The sequence below is a fragment of the Cutaneotrichosporon cavernicola genome (genome assembly GCF_030864355.1).
Source record: "Cutaneotrichosporon cavernicola HIS019 DNA, chromosome: 4".
NCBI classification, from domain to species: domain Eukaryota; kingdom Fungi; phylum Basidiomycota; class Tremellomycetes; order Trichosporonales; family Trichosporonaceae; genus Cutaneotrichosporon; species Cutaneotrichosporon cavernicola.
In genome coordinates, this window is record NC_083396.1 from 869214 (window position 1) to 885469 (window position 16256).

Here is a 16256-nt window from a genome sequence, read left to right on the forward strand (position 1 = left end):
ACCAAATGAATCAAGATCCCACGCGTTGTTCGCGTGATGACGTTGGGCATAAGCTCTCTTTCTCTCAGTCATGCGGCCTATACTACGCAACGTTGCACTGACGCACATACCCACACACTCACCCGTCGCACTTCCACAAAAACCAGACTATCCCGGGCACCCGACACATCCGCCATGGCGACGTTCTCGGCCTCGGCGGCGGTGGGCGAGGTGCTCCGGCAGCCCGACGATCTCGTCAAGCTGAGCGCGTTCCGCAACAAGCTGCTCAAGGAGAAGGCGACACTCGATGCCAAGTTGCAGGAGGGCGTGCGGTCGCAGCTCGACGCGACGCGTGACGCACTCCTCAAACTGCAGGAGAGCCGGGCGGCGGTGGCCGCGATACGCGAGGAGATGATCGAGGTCGAGAAGCTCAAGCGCGACAAGGTTGAGGGCGAGGTGTTTGACAAGATTACGCGCGTCAGTCGCGTGCACCGTAACTTTACGCAAACTGCCAAGATGGTCAATGAGCTGCAGAACATGGCCGACAAGGTCAACCATCTCGGCGCGCTGCTCGAGGACGACCGCACGCAGCCTGGTGGGCCCATTGGCCCGTCGCCCAACCTCCTGCCTATCCACTTTGAGTTGCAGAAGCTCGAGTCGTTCCGCAACGAGACAATGCACTCGGCGAAGCGCGGGACGAAAGAGGACAGGGCGATCCTTGCGCAGTGGTTTGGGCCACTCGACGTGCTCACCCACGCGTTTGAGAGCTGGCTGTGGGAGATCAGCGCCAACCTCATCGAGATTGCAGGCGGAGGAAACAGGGGCACGGTCGTGCGGCTGGTGAAAATCATCGAGTTCGAGTCCAACCAAGACGAGAAGGCTGTCGCGCTACGACTGGTACGTAAAGTTGCCGCGAACGATGCTGCGCGCTCGACGCAGGCCAACGCGCGTGTCATCAAGAACTACCGCCACAAGATGCTGGATGCGATGGAGGAAAGAATTAAGGCCAAGTTCGAAGCCGAGTGGGAGGCGTGTCACGGTGACGACCTGGCATACATCCGCGGCCTTGACGAGTGGCTGTTCGCCGACGTCGTGCGGATCAAGGACGAGCTCGAGTCGCTGTTCCCCGCCGACTTTAATGTCGTCCAATGGTACATCAAGCGGTACCACAAGACGCTGAACGCAATGCTCATACGTATCGTCCAGGCCGGGCCAGACGCTCAGGTGCTCCTCCAGTTACACGCGTGGATCAAGCGCTATCGCACGACCATGAAGGGTGAGGTGCCAGTCGAGTGGCTGACGCCCCCTCTGCTGGATGGGCGATCGCAGGACCTTATCGAGGACTACGTCAAGCTCATCGTCACAAAGCTCGACGAGTGGACAGTCAATCTCCAGAAGGAGGAGATGAACAAGTTCCGCCTGCGCGAAACCGAGCCACAGATCACCCACGAGGGGCTGTTCGGAATGGACGGTGTCGTCGACTTCTTCCAACTCGTCAACCAACAAGTCGACCTGTCGCTCGAGTCGAACCAGGGCGCGGTGCTCGCGCGTGTGGTGACCGAGTGTGGGCGCGTCATGCACCGCGTGCAGAGCGAGTGGGTTGAGCTCGTCGCGTCGGAAGTGCGCCTCTCGACCGAGAAGCGGCCGGAGGAGGTCGCCCCAGGCTTGGTCGAGTACACGATGGCACTGGCGAACGACCAGCTCCGCGCAGCCGACTACACCGAGGAGCTTCAGGCGCGCCTAGAGCCCCTCGTGAGCGACAAGTACAAGGGAACGATCACGGGCAGTCTGAACGACGCAATCGACGGCTACCTGGACGCCGCGAAGCAGTGTACGAGCGCACTAGTCCAGTTCGTGTTCAACGACCTCCGCCCCGCCACAAGCAAGCTCTTCGCACCAGAGTGGTACTCGGGTGCCTTGACGACGACAATCGTCGCAACGATGAGAGACTACATGTCCGACTATCAGGGGCATCTGAACGGGTCTCTCTTCGACCTCCTCGTGGACGACATGGTTGACGCCTTCCTCGCCACGTACCTGACAGCACTGCGGCGCGCACCAGCCAAGAGCCTGCGCATGCCCAAGGCAACGGATAGACTGAACAGCAACGTTGGCGAGGCCTTCGACCTGTTCCAGAACTACCGCGCTCCGCAGGACATCGAGGGTCCGTTCGAAGTCATGAAGATTGTCGGGAGCATGTTGGATGCTAGCGCGGAAATGGTCGTGTTGGATTGGCACGCGTTCGCCAAGGAACATGGCCCGCAGCTCGCCTTCACAGAGGCACTATTGCGCGCGCGCGACGATCTCGACCGCGGAGATATTGCCGATACGATGGACACGTTGCGCCGCCGCGTGGCAGAGGAGGGACTCGGCGACCCCGAAGAGCCGACTATTATGGTGAGTCGCAGACCGAAGGGAGTTGACAACAGAACCGTATCCACGGATACACGGGCGCCGCGGGCCTCATGCGCAACATTGCGACGTACGCCGACAACGTGGCTGGGCGAATGCGTCGGCGCGACTAGACTAGACACAAAGTACTCAGAGTAATAGGGGCAGGCCCTGTATATGTATACCTATGCGCTTCCCGTCTCTGTCTATGCTCTAATCCAATTCTTCTTCTACCTCCGCACTGCTCGTCGAGAAGCCGCCCCCAATTCCCATGATACAGAAGAGGAGGATGACAACGACGAGCAGCCGCACCCCGGTACTCTCACCCTCGATTTCTTCTTTTCGACGTGCGGCGCCAAACCTCTTCTCGCGGTTGGCCTTTTCTCGCGGACTCTCCTTCTTGCCCCAGCGCATGCCGCCTAGGTCGCCTGTGGAGTTGTGCCCGCCTGGTGTCAGTGTCAGACTTGGATGTCTCTCCTCTCTGTTCTTCGACCAATCTCCCGCATCTCAGCTCGCCCCCGACTCCCCTCCATCCTACCCATCCTGACCCCCTTCAGCTCTCTACCTGCTGCTCTCTCCCCCACCTTCCCTTTCACCGCTCCTCTCTTCCTTCGGTCCATCACCTCCTTCCTATCTCACCTCCTCCCTCCCTCCCTTCCTCCTTTCTCCCTCACCGCTCTCCATCCCTCCCTCTCTCTGCCTCCCTTTGCCTCCCTCCCCCTCCCCCTCTCCCTCTCTCTCTCTCCTTCCCGTCCTCCTCCCCCTTCCTCTCTTCCAAGTGACTCACTAGACCCCCCCATCCCCATCCCCCACCCCAAATTCGGATCCACCTTCCTCCGTCCAGTCCAAGCCGGCCCTGGCGCCGCCTTGCCCCACGTCCCTCTCCCATCCCCCATCGGCCCTCCTTCCCATGCCCTATGCGGACCCGCTGCCCGGCGCGCCTGCGGCGAATGCGGGTGGAATCCTGCCCCAACCCCACTTCCGCTTGCCCGAGGTACGTGTTGCCGGTCATATGCTACCCGTTGCGCGTCGTCACCAAGTACAGCGTACGCGTCGTTGATCGTGTGGAAGGCGGTGCTGGAGCCACCGGGCGCGTCAGGGTGCGTTTTTTTGGATAGCTACAGTTAGAGGAGGGGAGGGGAGAAGAGGAGAGAAGAGGGAATTGAAGGAGGGAAGGAGGGAAGGAGAGAAGGAGGGAAGGAGGGGATGAGGAGGGAAGGAAGAGAGGCTCACTTCGTAGAACCGCGCTTTGATCTGCGCTTTTGTTGCGTTGTGTGGGAGCTTTAGGACGGCGTAGTGGTCTTGATGCCTCGCACTTAGCGAGACCGAGGTGGATAGACCGCGCCAGCATCGGGAGCAGCGGAGGAGCGATGGTGGGCGCATGGTTGGAAGTAGATAGATTGAGAGATTAGAAGAGATGGTTACAAGGTGGTTGATATCTAAAGTCGGTTGCTTCCGAACCCGGTTGACGACATCGGCTTGCCGACATGTGTCAACACATAGTGCCCCTCAGAGCCCCTCAGATTCCAGACTCATGTGTATGATACCAAACCCAGAGCCACCCTGCACCTTGACACCATAACATCTTGATCCGACAGGACACTGCATCCATGGTACTACTTCTCCGCGTCCTCCATCTCTACGTCCCCGTCGTCCCCAAAAGCAGAGGTGGGCTTGGATGGTACCTTCTCCTCCTTGTCCATCGCCACGTCCATCGGGCTACCCTTGCTCGAAGGAGGCTTGTCACCAGACACGCTGCCCTTGCTCGACAGAGCCTTGGCACCGACAACACTGGTCTTGCTCGACGGAGCCTTCTCCGCTGTAGGCGAGCGAACGATCGACGGTGAGCGCGGCATGGCACGGTCGTCCGACTGGCTCCGCTTCACTGGCGACTTTGGCGACTTGGTCTCGTCCTTCTTCTCCTCTTCGCGCTGAACTCTCTGTTCACGCTCACCGCGCTCGCGGCGTTCGCGCTCCCAAGGAGAGGTCGGCGCCGACGGCTGCTGACGAGCTGCGGGGCGCTCTGGCGACCGACGGTCCTTGTCGCGCCCAAGTTTCATGAAGTCCGTGTTCGACTGGACGCGCGGCGCATTCAGCACCTCGATGCTCGCGTTCGACTCGGCGCGCTCGACGGTGGGCGGCGGCGGTGGTCGCGGCGCGTTCAGTACCTCGATGACGGTCTGGCGCGTCGGGCTGCCGACCGGTGGCGATGCCTTGGACTTCTTGTTGCTGTGCATGTCAGGCGAGGGCGGATCCGGGCGTTTGGTGCCAATTACCGGGCTCGGCGCCTTGTCCGTTGCGACCGAAGGCGCGCGACGGTCGTTGGCCAGAGTCATTAGAGCATCAACACCTTCGTCATAATCTGCTGTCAGCGTCGTGGTACACCCACGCCTCACCCTCGTCAATAGCGCGGTTGGGCGCAGACGCGCGCACACTCGATGGCGCGGGGCTGGGCCGCGGACTTGGCTCCTCGCCGTTCAGGCGACGGCCCTTCGAGTCAGGCGCTTTCTTCATCTTGCGGGTAGGGTCCTCGCGCTTGTCCGACACTTTGCGGCGCGCGCTGGCTTTGCTGCTGGTAGACGCCGCCGGAGACGGGGCGCGCATATCACCGTGCTCGCGCGCCAAGGACGCCTGGCGGCCGTTGCTAAAGTCGATGGGCGGCTTGCTCTCAGGCTCCTCAAACCTCTCTCGCGCGCGCAGATCCCGGGGGCCCGGGTAGCCAGGTGGGTACGGCCCACCACGCTCGTACTGCGGGCCGCCGTAAGGAGGGTACCCTTCGGGTGAGCGAGCAAACTCGCGCGGGTCTCGTGGGTCGCGAGGGTCGCGAGGTGGCCCTGCCCGTGGGTCAGCCGGATGCAGGCCGGGCCTCGGCGATGGTCCGCGGGGGTCGTGGGCCGGTACGGCGCGAGGGTCACCACCGCGACGTTCCCAGTCCTCGCGCTCACGGTCGCGATACCCCGGGTGCTGCTGAGGAGGGTATCCCGGTGGGTACGGGGCACCAGGCTCCGCCTGGCGTCGTCGCGGCGATCCCCCACGACCGTCAGTGGTTGGGTCAAAGCGGTTAGGCCCAGGTGCGCCACCAGCAAAGTTGGGGCCGTCACGGTAACTTTCGCGCATCTCACGGGGCGGCTCCTGCTGGCGGTCTATGTCGATAGGCGCCAAGGGGGCGTGTCGGGACATGTTTCCGCGCGACTCGTCGACGTGGGCGAGCGGTGGTGGGATAGCGCCACCACGGAACGACGACGGCTCGGGGCCACGATAGTCGGTTGGGAGTGAAGGGAGTTCGCGCCCAGATCCTGGCGGAGGCGGTTGCTCGCGAGCGTCTAGGCCAACCTGAGGACCTGGAGCAGGTCCGTGGCCTGGTGGCGGAGAGCCAGGCTGGCTGCCATTGGGCGCGTAACCCGCGCTCGGAGTCGCTCCGCTGTACTGCGACGGGTGGACGTCGACGGGCGCAGGCGGAGGTGGGAGAGGCGTGTTCATGTGGCTCTGTAGGAGCTGGAGACGCTGCTTGATCGCAGCGTTCTGCGGCTCTAGCTCTTGCGCTCTCACGTAGGCATCGATGGCGTCGCTGATCTGGTTGTTGCACGACTCGTATAGGCTTCCTAGGTTGAACCAGACTTCGGAGATGTATGGGTTCAAGCGAATGGCGCGAGAGTATGCGTCTAGGGCGTCACGGTACTGGTTGATCTGGAAATATAGGACACCGATTGAACACCAGAATGTTGGATTGCGGCCGTCGCGGTACACCGCCTGCTGGTACGCCTCGTATGCCTTGTTGTAGCGCTGGCTGGCCATGAACGCGCGGCCTAAGAGGTACCAGCTCTGTGCGTCGTGAGGGTCCGTCTCCAACGACTTTGTCAGATAGTCAATGGCCTGCTCGTGGTTGGCAAACGGCGCGCCCGGCTGGTGGTAAAGCCAACCTAGCTGCTGTAGCACCTTTGCGTGATCGGGCTGATGCCCAAGCACGCGCATGTAGGCGTCTCGTGCCTGGACATAGTCACGGTCGAGCTCGTAGACATGGCCGAGTTGGAACCATATGTCCCAGGACGTCAATGGACGAGGTGGATTTGAAATGATGCGGCGGAAGCAGTCGAGCGAGTTGGGGTACTTGCGCTGGTGCTTGTATATGATACCGAGGCGGAAGAAGATCTCGTTCGCTTTCTCGAAGTCTGGCGTTAGTGCAACTCGACGGGACCAACCCACCAGGGTCCATTTTGAGGACGCTCGAGAACGCTTCTTCGGCGTGCTCAAACGACCCGTATCGGTCGTACAAGATGCCGATGCCGTACCATAGTTTGGGCTCCTTGGGGTTGGGCAAGTAGTGGAGCGCTTGCTGGTAGGCAGTGTAGGCCTTGGGAAGGTCATCCTTCATCAACAAGCAATGTCCTGGTGGTCAGCCAGAATCGCGCGAAGTGCACCTACCCATCGAGCCCCACACCTCGCCGTTGTCCTGTTTGATGTTCAAGATGCGCTGGAAAAGATCGACCGCCTCGTCAAACTTGTCTCGGCTGCGCGCCAATGTGGCTGCTGCGTTGAGAGCGAGGACCGAGTTGGGGTTGTGCTTGAGCGCGCGGTCGAACGCGCTTGCGGCGTCATCCTGGTTCGATATTTGCTCGCTAACAGCGCCTGCACGGTTAGCAGAGTGCACGAACGCCCATGCGGTGCACGTACCAATCAGCATCCAGGTGTTCTCGTTAGCACTCTTGAGCTGCGCAATCATGCTCTCCATAGCCTCCTTGCCTTGTCGCAGAGCTGCGCTCATGGGCATGCTGGGCGCCGGAGTGCCGTGGTGACCGTTGGACACGGGACCGTTGGTTGGAGGGCCAATGGGCTCCGGTGGCGCTACACTCATGGCCATGTTGGGAGGAGGGCCCGGCACGGACATTGGAGGGCCGCCTCCAGGCATGCCGGGAGGAGGGCCATTGGGGCGTGACGAGTGGTGGTGTGGGTGGTTCATGGGGTGAGAAGGGTGGTTTGGGTAGCCTGGCCCAGGCGGAGGATATGACGAGTGCACGGGCATGTGGTGCCCAGCAGGCATGTTTGCTTGACTCGAGCGACTCGGGACTCCGAGCCGGTTTTAGACGCAAAGGCGCTACGGGCGTCAGTTTCTTGGAAGACTCGTCGTCGCCGATGAGAGAGGCACAAGAAGCAGAGGGCTGCAGGGGGAGGATGAAGGGCGCAGTTCGGTAAAGTTGCGCCTGGCATGGCACGAGGTGAGGATCAAAGTGACAGCCATCGACTGCAGGGGCACATGGGGCTTGCGGAACCACAACGCCGCTCGCCGCTGGACGTGAGTCGGCACAGCGCCGAACACGGATCTTCCCAATGGCGTGGGGTGTGTGTGTGTGTCCGTCTCTCGAGATAAGAACCAGGCAGATATGAATGGCTCCACCGATCGGTAGTGACTCGCTTGATGGGCGCGCGTAGAGAAGCGCTGGTGAGGCGTGGGGAGATGGGAAGAAGTAGCAAAGGCTCAACTTACAGATAGAGGGATAGGGTTGTCGTGCTGTCGTACTCTATGCCACGACTGCAGTTTCAAGTAGACAATTGGGTATTGATAGCTTGATGTCACCTGGTGTCGTCGGAAGGGGTATCGGGATGTGTAGTGCTGCAATGTATTGGTGAACGGTTCAAATGAAGGAGACGAAGCGAAGAATGTGTAGAATGAATGAAAGGGGAAGGAGCAAGGAGAAGGAATTGAGAGAGGATGCGAGGAGAGTATAAGACAAAATAGAGGGGCTGAGAGAGGTCGAGGCGAGTGACAAGACAAGGGCGAGTATGCAGGAGTGAGGCGAAGGTGAGGTCCGTGCGAGGCCGAGACAGATGTCCGTGTGGTGGTCGTGCTGTCGTCTAGTGCTGTCGTCGTGTGAATAAGAGGGGAAATGTGACTGGCAAACGAAAACCGAACAAACAGTGATGAGGGAGGGATGAGGAGGGGATCAGAGGGTGTTGATATGAGTGGAGCGATGATGATGATGAGTGAGAATGGGACTGTTGGATGGAAAGGAGGAGAGAGGGGGATGGGATCATGTGCTGCGGTATGTCGTCGATTGTTGCCCTTTTTTCTCCTTTCTCTCCCAAAGGCACTGATGCAGACTAGGATCCAAGTCTGCAAGCAGTTCTGGGCATGAGGTCCAGGGTAAAAAGTACCACAAACTTGTGTAGAATCGTTGAATTCTGATAGAGAGTGGAAAAGAGTGGGAGAGAGAGTGGGAGCGGGAGGATGGTGGCGTGGCTGGCCACATAGTGGGCTGAGTGGGTTGTGGGCATAAGAGCTGGGGGAAGGGGATCGGAGGGGAGAGGGCACGTACCAGAGTAGTGATTGTCAGGGCACGGATACCCAAAAGCTCAAAGGTCCGAGCGTCCAAACGGTGGCGTTCCCTCTGCAACGTCACAAACCTTCTTCTCAACAATTCAACAACAACGCCCCAACTTTAGGACTTGGAGTCTGGCGCACAGACTCTACTCTCCCTTCAAAAGTTGCTAACTCGTCAAATCCAACAACAAACTCGCACCATACCTTGACGCCTTGACCCTCAACCAATGGACACCTGGTGGGGTGTCGGGTTCAACCTCGCTTGTCGCTCTTCGCCCGAGCGTTCAAAGCACAGATTACGCACAGAACATCCACTAGACGCCAATCCCAATCCCAATTCCAATGGGAGGGATGATCAAGTGGTGCACGTCTGTGTGGGCCGGTGGGGCGCAGCACGGGTCGTGGAGGTGGGGCGAAGGGGGCGTGGCTGGTGGCTTAGAGGATGGTTGTTCCAAAATGATGTGCCGACAGCGCGAGCCGTGCCGGTTGTGTTTGTGTGTATAGGTGTGACGACAATACAGGTAAGTCTTTGCACCTCTTGCCAATCGGGGGCGGTGGAGGGGGAAGGTTGTTCGAGATGTGAAATGGGTGGTCCAGATGCGATATGCGATGCAGAGATGCGCCGAGCCGCGTGTCAGAGGCAAGTGTTGACTTGTGATTCTCAACACTGCAGATCGGGGCTGCAGAGGGGCGTGAGTATGAGGTGAGGGGGTTGTGAGGTGCAAGTATGTTGTGAATGTGGATGGGGATATGCGCGATGTGCGGATGTAGATGGTTGATTGGGGAGACTGATGGATGGATGGATGGATGGATGGATGGTGAGATGGAGATGGAGATGGCGAGTAGAGTATAAGTTGAAAAGTGGCAGGAGAGATGACAGAGGAGTGGAAGGGTCTGTCGCCAAATGGGAGATGACCAGGAGCCGATGTGGGGAACTTGGATGTGGCGATGGATAAAAGGAATGGGCGACATGGGCGATGGCCGTGTGGATGGTCAGAAGCCGGAAGCCGGGGTTGGCATGGTCCAGTTGAGACGGATTGTGGATCCTGAGATTGTCTTGGACTGGATAGGGAAGGAAGGGACCTTTTGGAGCTAACGTACGTAATCTGAGACACTCAAGTGCTCCAAGCCAAACAGGCCATTGAGACAATCGAGACAAGATACAGATGCCGTCCTAGATGCCGTCAATGGAGGTTTTTGTGGATCCAAGGAGGATTGAGCGAGACATTTTGAAGACAGCTGAGACAGGGCAGGGTAAAGGGACTCTGAGATTGTAAACGAGACCACTGTACCACGGGGGTTATGGGTATGGAAGGTAGCGAAGGGGGGGAGTGAGATCGGTTGGTACCTGATGGTTCCGTGCTTCCAGGACCAGAGCACGGTCACTTTCAGATTGTGGGGCATGGGGCAGGCACTCGCCACCTCGGCGTCATGACCCGACCCTTGGCATCCCACTGTAACCAACACGAGCACAAGGTCTGGGCACTCAGGGTAACTTTTAACAACATGCTCAGGTTTGATCTATTCCAGGTCCCTTGAAAATGTAGTCATCAGCGCATCAGTGTGTCTTGCCCAAAACATAGAGATCGTCAAAGAACCAACAATAATGCCGGCCTGATAGTTTGTAATACATTCCAACTAGACAATATTGCCCCTTTAGCCCTTGTTAATCCTAGTCAATACCCTCACTCGGATACAACTCTCTTTTCTTTCTATTTTTTGCCAGCTGCTTCCCTTCTTCTCCCCCCCTCTGCTCTGCACCCTTCACGCCCACGCGCCCTCCTTCCGCTCTATTGGTATGTACAGTTCGACTTGGTTGCAGCCGAATCATCGTAGCCACCATAGCAACACAACCAGAGCCAAGTCCAACACGTGTTACTAACCGGCAGCCGTGACCAGATCTCACCCAACGCCACATCACCCCGACATAATTGGAGAATTGGTCCAAGCGGCTTTAGCGCTCAAGCACTAACACCAAAGCACATGGTTGTGCTAGGCGGCCAGGCGGTCGAGGCGGGTCGACGGCACAATCAGGTGGCTGTGGCGCGCTTGCAGCTCGCGTGTGAAAAGAGGGGCAGAAGCGTGGGTCTGAGCGCTTCGTCAGCGTCTGCTCGTCTGCATGGCATGCATGGATTCAGTCCGTAGGCCGCCCTCACCATGCTCACCACCTAAACACCTGATTCGTGGAATGTACACTCACCACGCTTAACACCCCACCCCCCCCCCCCCCCCTCCTCCCCTCTCCTCCTCCTCAGCCGCTGACCCAAGGACACTGCTCATCTGCTCATCTTTCCCATCTGCCCAGCTGCAATTCAGGTAACCTGAATGTTCAAGTTGCCCACGCACACATTTCTTCGTTGCCCCCTGTCGTGGCCTTCTCACGGTTCCTTCCGTTGATCCTCATTTCTTGATCCTCAACATGCCACTTGGGCTTTGGTGTGGCGCCAATATTGATTGACAAACATTCGCCCGCTCGCCCCATTGGGTACCTCACGTACCTCACTTTGGTTCTTGCGGCATGGTGTGGTGGCTGTGTTCCTGCGTGGCTGCGTGGCTGCGTGGCTGCAACGACTTGCTTCTGATTACTGTGTTTATCATGATGATAGGCACACGCGAGTTGTCTTCTGAGGTCGTCACTGACCAAACTAGGCGTTGCAAATCAGATTAGTTGAATGTACTACAACTGTAACACGGGCAAGGCACAGCACTGACGGGCGGGTATGTGCCTGAAATGACTTACTACCTAACGTCACCCCAGAACTCAATCCTATTGCAATGAGTGCCTTGATAGGAAGCAATGACGTGACCTTAATGACCCAGAAGCCATACTGACCCGTTCAAGCCGAGATTCAACCTCCACTCGAATCCATAATCCAGAATGCATAATCCAGAATCCAGAATCCAGAATCCAGAATCCAGAATCCAGCCTCAACCTCGCACCCACACCAACAAACAACAACAACAATACAACAACCACAACGAAACCTCTCCGTCTTCGTCTTCGCATGCACGTCCTCCCTCTCCCCTGTCTGTGAACAACTCAAGTCTGTGACAATCCGTGAGCTAGACATGCACAGCCATTCAACTGTACCCACGTACTCACGGCCAGGCCCGAACCAGAACCAGAACCATGTCCTCGCTCCTCCCCGTCGTGCTTGCAGCGGACAACTTCCCCGCCTGTGGAGCCTACCCAAACCACCACCCAAGCACGGGCGAAGCCTATGTTCCCTTCCACGTAGCACCGTCTGATTTCGCGGCCAGTCTCCCGCCAGTCGGCTTGTTGCGTCCTGAAGTGTTGCAGGCGCTGGACGGAGACGCGGGCTACGAGTCCGTGCGTACCGACAAGGGCGTATGCGTGACCTTTTCACCTACTGTTCTAGCGGGTGGCCGGGCGGCGATGGACGGCGCTATCGCCGAGACGGCGGCGCGTTGGCGCAAGGCAGGGCAGTTCAATCCCTGTCTCGCTGGATGGCGTAACGAGCTATACGCGATTTATGCGTCTCCTCAAAGTGCAGCATTCTCATCTCTCTCATCTCCTCCAAGAGGTGGGTGGCGCAACGCCGCATTTGCGTGCGAGCGCGCCGCATGCGCCGTATTCGGATTCGCGACCTTTGGGGTCCACATGACGGCGTACGAGGGCGAGGGCGAGAATATGAAGATCTGGGTACCGCGCAGAAGCCCCACCAAAGCCACATGGCCCGGCATGCTCGACAATGTCAGTTTATTAGGTTAGGAGCTGACGCCAGAGCGTGGCAGGCGGCATTACGGCCGGAATGACTCCCCGCGATACCATGGTCAAAGAGTGCGACGAGGAGGCGTCGCTCCCTGCCAGTCTAGTTGAGGCGCGCCTCAAAAACGTCGGCCTCGCAACGTACTGGTACATCACCGAGGCTGGGTTTTTACAGCCAGAAGTCGAGTGAGCTTTCCAGTGTTCTAGCTCACTCAGATACCTATACGACCTGCCTCTCCCTCCCCGCGATTCGGCAGAGTACGTCCTCCCACGCCCACACGACGACGAGGTCGAGTCGTTCCACCTCATGACCGTTCCCGAGGCCATAGCGGCCCTCCACCGAGGCGAGTTTAAGCCTAACTGCGGGATCATTCTCGTCGACTTCCTCATCCGCCACTCGCTCATCACCCCTGAAAATGAGCCAGACTACATCGAGATCTGCTGGCACATGCGCCGCCGCCTGGGTGTGGGTATGCCAGCGTAGCTGTGTTGAAGAATAGAGAATTAGAGGGTATACATGCAGGGTACAATATCTTGCTCTTGCTCTTGCTCTTGCTCTTGCTCTTGCTCCTCTTGCCTCCTTGCTGCCCGCTACTTGCTCCTAGCACTCGCTACTTGCGCCGCCGCACTATGGTAAGCTACCTCACCCCTCCTTGGCCGCACCCGCACCACCCTCCTGCAGCTTCATCTGGAGCACCTGCACGACACTCTGCGCGTTCTCCTGCTTGCGCTCAATAGTCTTCTGTAACGTCTCGAGGTTCTTCTGTACAAAAGCCGCCTTGTCGTTGTAGTGCTTCTTGGCCTCCTCGCGGGTCTGCTGTTAGCTCCCCAGGGGCGTGAGCTATCCAGTCTCCTAACACACCTTGCGGACGTAGTATCCTGTCCCGACGTCGACGATGACGTGGCTCGTGTCCCCCAACTTGCCGGGGACGTACAGTGACGAGAGGAGCGGCACGAGCACCTCGCGGTCTGGTGTGAGTTTGGTCGACAGTCGAGGCAAGGACGCCATTTCAACGGCGCAACCGCGCACACGCCTCGAGCTCCCCGGCGGGCCCCCCGGCGCCCAGATACGCAGGCCAGGCAACTCGAGGTAGATGAGACTCACCCTTCACCGCCGGCTTGAGCTCGTCAATATCCCCAACGCATCCCCGGAACTTTGCCTGCGCCTGCTTGAGCTGTGCGAACGACGAGGTGAGGTGGTCCAGTTCCTGCCATCAGCTACCAAATTCGGGCTAGCTGAAACAATATGAAACGCACCTCATCAAGCTGCTTCTTGACCTCCTGCAGCTGGTTCGGGTCGAGGTCGGTAAGCGTGATCTGCTGTTCTGCCATGGTGTGATGTCTAGAGTCATTCAAGAGTTGTCCAGCGCGTCGTTCATGGACGTGTGTGATAAGAAAATACGTGTAACTGAACCAAGCGGGAAGGTGGAGGTGAGTTCCGACTGTCCGACTGTGGGGACAAGATACCGATAAGTCGAGTGACCCCTCATCCTTCCCTTCCTCCCCCATAACAAACCCCCTTCCTCTTCCCCTTCCCCTCTCCACCCCAGCCGGCACCATGCACCTCGTCACCGTCGCGACGTGTCAGCTGCGCCAGTGGGCGCTCGACTTTGACGGCAACTGCCAGCGAATCCTCGCGTCAATCGGGATTGCCAAGGAGCGCGGTGCGACCCTTCGCGTCGGCCCCGAACTCGAGATTCCAGGCTACGGATGTCTAGACCACTTCCTTGAGGGTACGCCTAGCTCGAGCTATACTGATTCAAGGCGATACTGAGCAGCACTCGTGGGAGGTGCTCGCCACCATCCTGCAGAGCGAGGAGGCCAAGGACATTGTGTGCGACATTGGCATGTAAGCTCTCTGAAGGGCCGAACTGATCCAAGGCCAATCATCCACAAGAGCACCAACTACAACTGTCGGGTCGTTATTGCGAATGGCAAGATTGTGCTCATTCGTCCCAAGATGTGGATGGCCAACGATGGCAACTACGTATGTATCTGGTAGGCTGGGCTGACGGAAGCGTGAACTGCGCCACTTTACGCCGTGGGGCAAGCCGCGGCAGACAGAGGACTACTATCTTCCCGACTTCATCCAGACCATTACGGGGCAGGAGTGCGTCCCCTTCGGCGATGCCACGATCAAGACGGCCGACCGGCTGACCATCGGCGTTGAGCTGTGCGAGGAGCTGTTCACGCCCAACTCGCCGCATATCGGGATGGCGCTTGACGGTGTCGAGATCATCACCAACAGTAGTGGGAGCCACCACGAGCTGCGCAAGCTCAACCGCCGCGTCGAACTGATCAAGGAGGCCACGATGAAGTCGGGCGGCCTGTACCTCTACGCCAACCAGCAGGGTTGTGACGGCGACCGACTGTATTATGATGGGTCGTGCATGATCGTCCTTAATGGCAAGATCCTCGCTCGTGGATCGCAGTTCTCCCTCAACGAGGTCGAGGTCGTCACTGCCACCATCGATATTGGGGCGGTTCACGCCCACCGTACCGCCAGTAGCCGGCGGATGCAGGCAGCCGCGAGCGAGAGCTATCCCCGTTTTAGAGCGGACGTGCGCCTCGACGGCGGGATGGGTATGCGCCCAGGCGTGGTTGAGACCAAGGCCTCTGAGCCCGACATGGTGTACCACACCCCCGAGGAGGAGATTGCCCTTGGCCCAGCCTGTTGGCTGTGGGACTATCTCCGCCGCTCACGCACACAGGGATACTTCCTCCCCCTAAGCGGTGGGATTGACAGCTGCGCAACGGCTACCATCGTGCACTCGATGTGTCGCCTCGTCGCCAAGGCTGCGACCGGGGGCAGTGAGTCTATTTTTTAGAAGCAACTGACCCAAGACCAGCAGGTGATTGCTGACGCGCGCCGCATGACTGGCGAGCCCGACGACAGCTCGTATCTCCCTGTCGACCCGCGCGAGTTCGCCAGCCGCATCTTCCACACTTGCTACATGGGGACGGAGAACTCGTCTGCCGAAACCCGCAAGCGCGCAAAAGACCTCGCAGAGGCGATCGGCGCATACCACGTCGACCTGAACATGGACACGGCCGTGTCGGCCGTCAGGGGCATCTTCACTCTGATTACCGGCAAGTCTCCCCGTTTTGCAGTACATGGTGGCTCGAATGCCGAGAATTTGGCACTGCAGAACATCCAGGCGCGCCTGCGCATGGTCGTGGGATACCTCTTTGCCCAGCTCCTTCCCTGGGCTCGGGGGCGGCAGGGTGGTCTCCTCGTCCTGGGTTCCGCCAACGTCGACGAATCTCTCCGCGGCTATCTGACGAAATACGACTGCTCGAGCGCAGACGTCAACCCGATCGGAGGAATCTCCAAGACGGACCTGAAGCGGTTCATCGCGTACGCCGAGACGCAATTCGAGATGCCCATCCTCCGCTCGTTCCTCGACGCCATCCCCAGCGCCGAACTCATACCTATTGGAGAGGACAATGCCGTCCAATCCGACGAGGTCGAGATGGGCATGACCTACGATGAACTGAGTGTGTTTGGGCGTCTGCGCAAGGTCGAGAAATGCGGTCCCTTCAGCATGTACGGCAAGCTCGTACAGGAGTGGGGCAATGCTCTTGCGCCAAGCGAGATTGCGCGCAAGGTCAAGCATTTCTGGTTCATGCACGCCATTAATCGACACAAGATGACTACTCTTACGCCAAGCGTGCATATGGAGAGTTATAGCCCAGACGATAACCGCTTCGACCTGCGCCCTTTCCTTTACCCCAGCCGCTTTGACCACCAGTTCTCCAAGATTGACGCGCTTGCCGCCGCACTCCCCGACATGTCGACGCAGGCGGGGCCCGACAAGGCCAAGGTTGATTAGAATTAGA

The 16256-nt window shown here is 58.8% G+C and overlaps 6 protein-coding genes across 6 annotated transcripts; 3 read left to right on the top strand and 3 right to left on the bottom strand.

The window, feature by feature from the left end:
* Positions 1–174: 174 nt before the first annotated feature.
* On the top strand, positions 175–2504 carry SEC6 (uncharacterized protein; the record flags this gene model as incomplete). The annotated part of the gene is made up of 2 exons (XM_060600169.1): positions 175–2376; positions 2409–2504. 2 exons carry the CDS (start codon positions 175–177, stop codon positions 2502–2504), a joined length of 2298 nt encoding a protein of 765 aa, XP_060456789.1.
* Positions 2505–2583: 79 nt separating this feature from the next.
* Positions 2584–3753, bottom strand: CcaverHIS019_0403450 (uncharacterized protein; the record flags this gene model as incomplete). Its single annotated transcript, XM_060600170.1, has 3 exons — positions 2584–2816; positions 3158–3488; positions 3604–3753. 3 exons carry the CDS (start codon positions 3751–3753, stop codon positions 2584–2586), a joined length of 714 nt encoding a protein of 237 aa, XP_060456790.1.
* A 233-nt stretch (positions 3754–3986) lies between these two features.
* SSN6 (uncharacterized protein) lies at positions 3987–7408 on the bottom strand (the record flags this gene model as incomplete). Its single annotated transcript, XM_060600171.1, has 5 exons — positions 3987–4732; positions 4767–6539; positions 6574–6756; positions 6793–6996; positions 7042–7408. 5 exons carry the CDS (start codon positions 7406–7408, stop codon positions 3987–3989), a joined length of 3273 nt encoding a protein of 1090 aa, XP_060456791.1.
* A 4283-nt stretch (positions 7409–11691) lies between these two features.
* CcaverHIS019_0403470 (uncharacterized protein) lies at positions 11692–12900 on the top strand (the record flags this gene model as incomplete). Its single annotated transcript, XM_060600172.1, has 6 exons — positions 11692–11697; positions 11732–11744; positions 11796–11837; positions 11905–12401; positions 12433–12602; positions 12633–12900. 6 exons carry the CDS (start codon positions 11692–11694, stop codon positions 12898–12900), a joined length of 996 nt encoding a protein of 331 aa, XP_060456792.1.
* A 127-nt stretch (positions 12901–13027) lies between these two features.
* Positions 13028–13748, bottom strand: GIM5 (uncharacterized protein; the record flags this gene model as incomplete). Its single annotated transcript, XM_060600173.1, has 5 exons — positions 13028–13044; positions 13086–13230; positions 13279–13385; positions 13522–13624; positions 13674–13748. 5 exons carry the CDS (start codon positions 13746–13748, stop codon positions 13028–13030), a joined length of 447 nt encoding a protein of 148 aa, XP_060456793.1.
* Positions 13749–13974: 226 nt separating this feature from the next.
* QNS1 (uncharacterized protein) lies at positions 13975–16249 on the top strand (the record flags this gene model as incomplete). The annotated part of the gene is made up of 5 exons (XM_060600174.1): positions 13975–14149; positions 14181–14265; positions 14298–14403; positions 14435–15227; positions 15261–16249. 5 exons carry the CDS (start codon positions 13975–13977, stop codon positions 16247–16249), a joined length of 2148 nt encoding a protein of 715 aa, XP_060456794.1.
* Between the last annotated feature and the right edge of the window lie 7 nt (positions 16250–16256).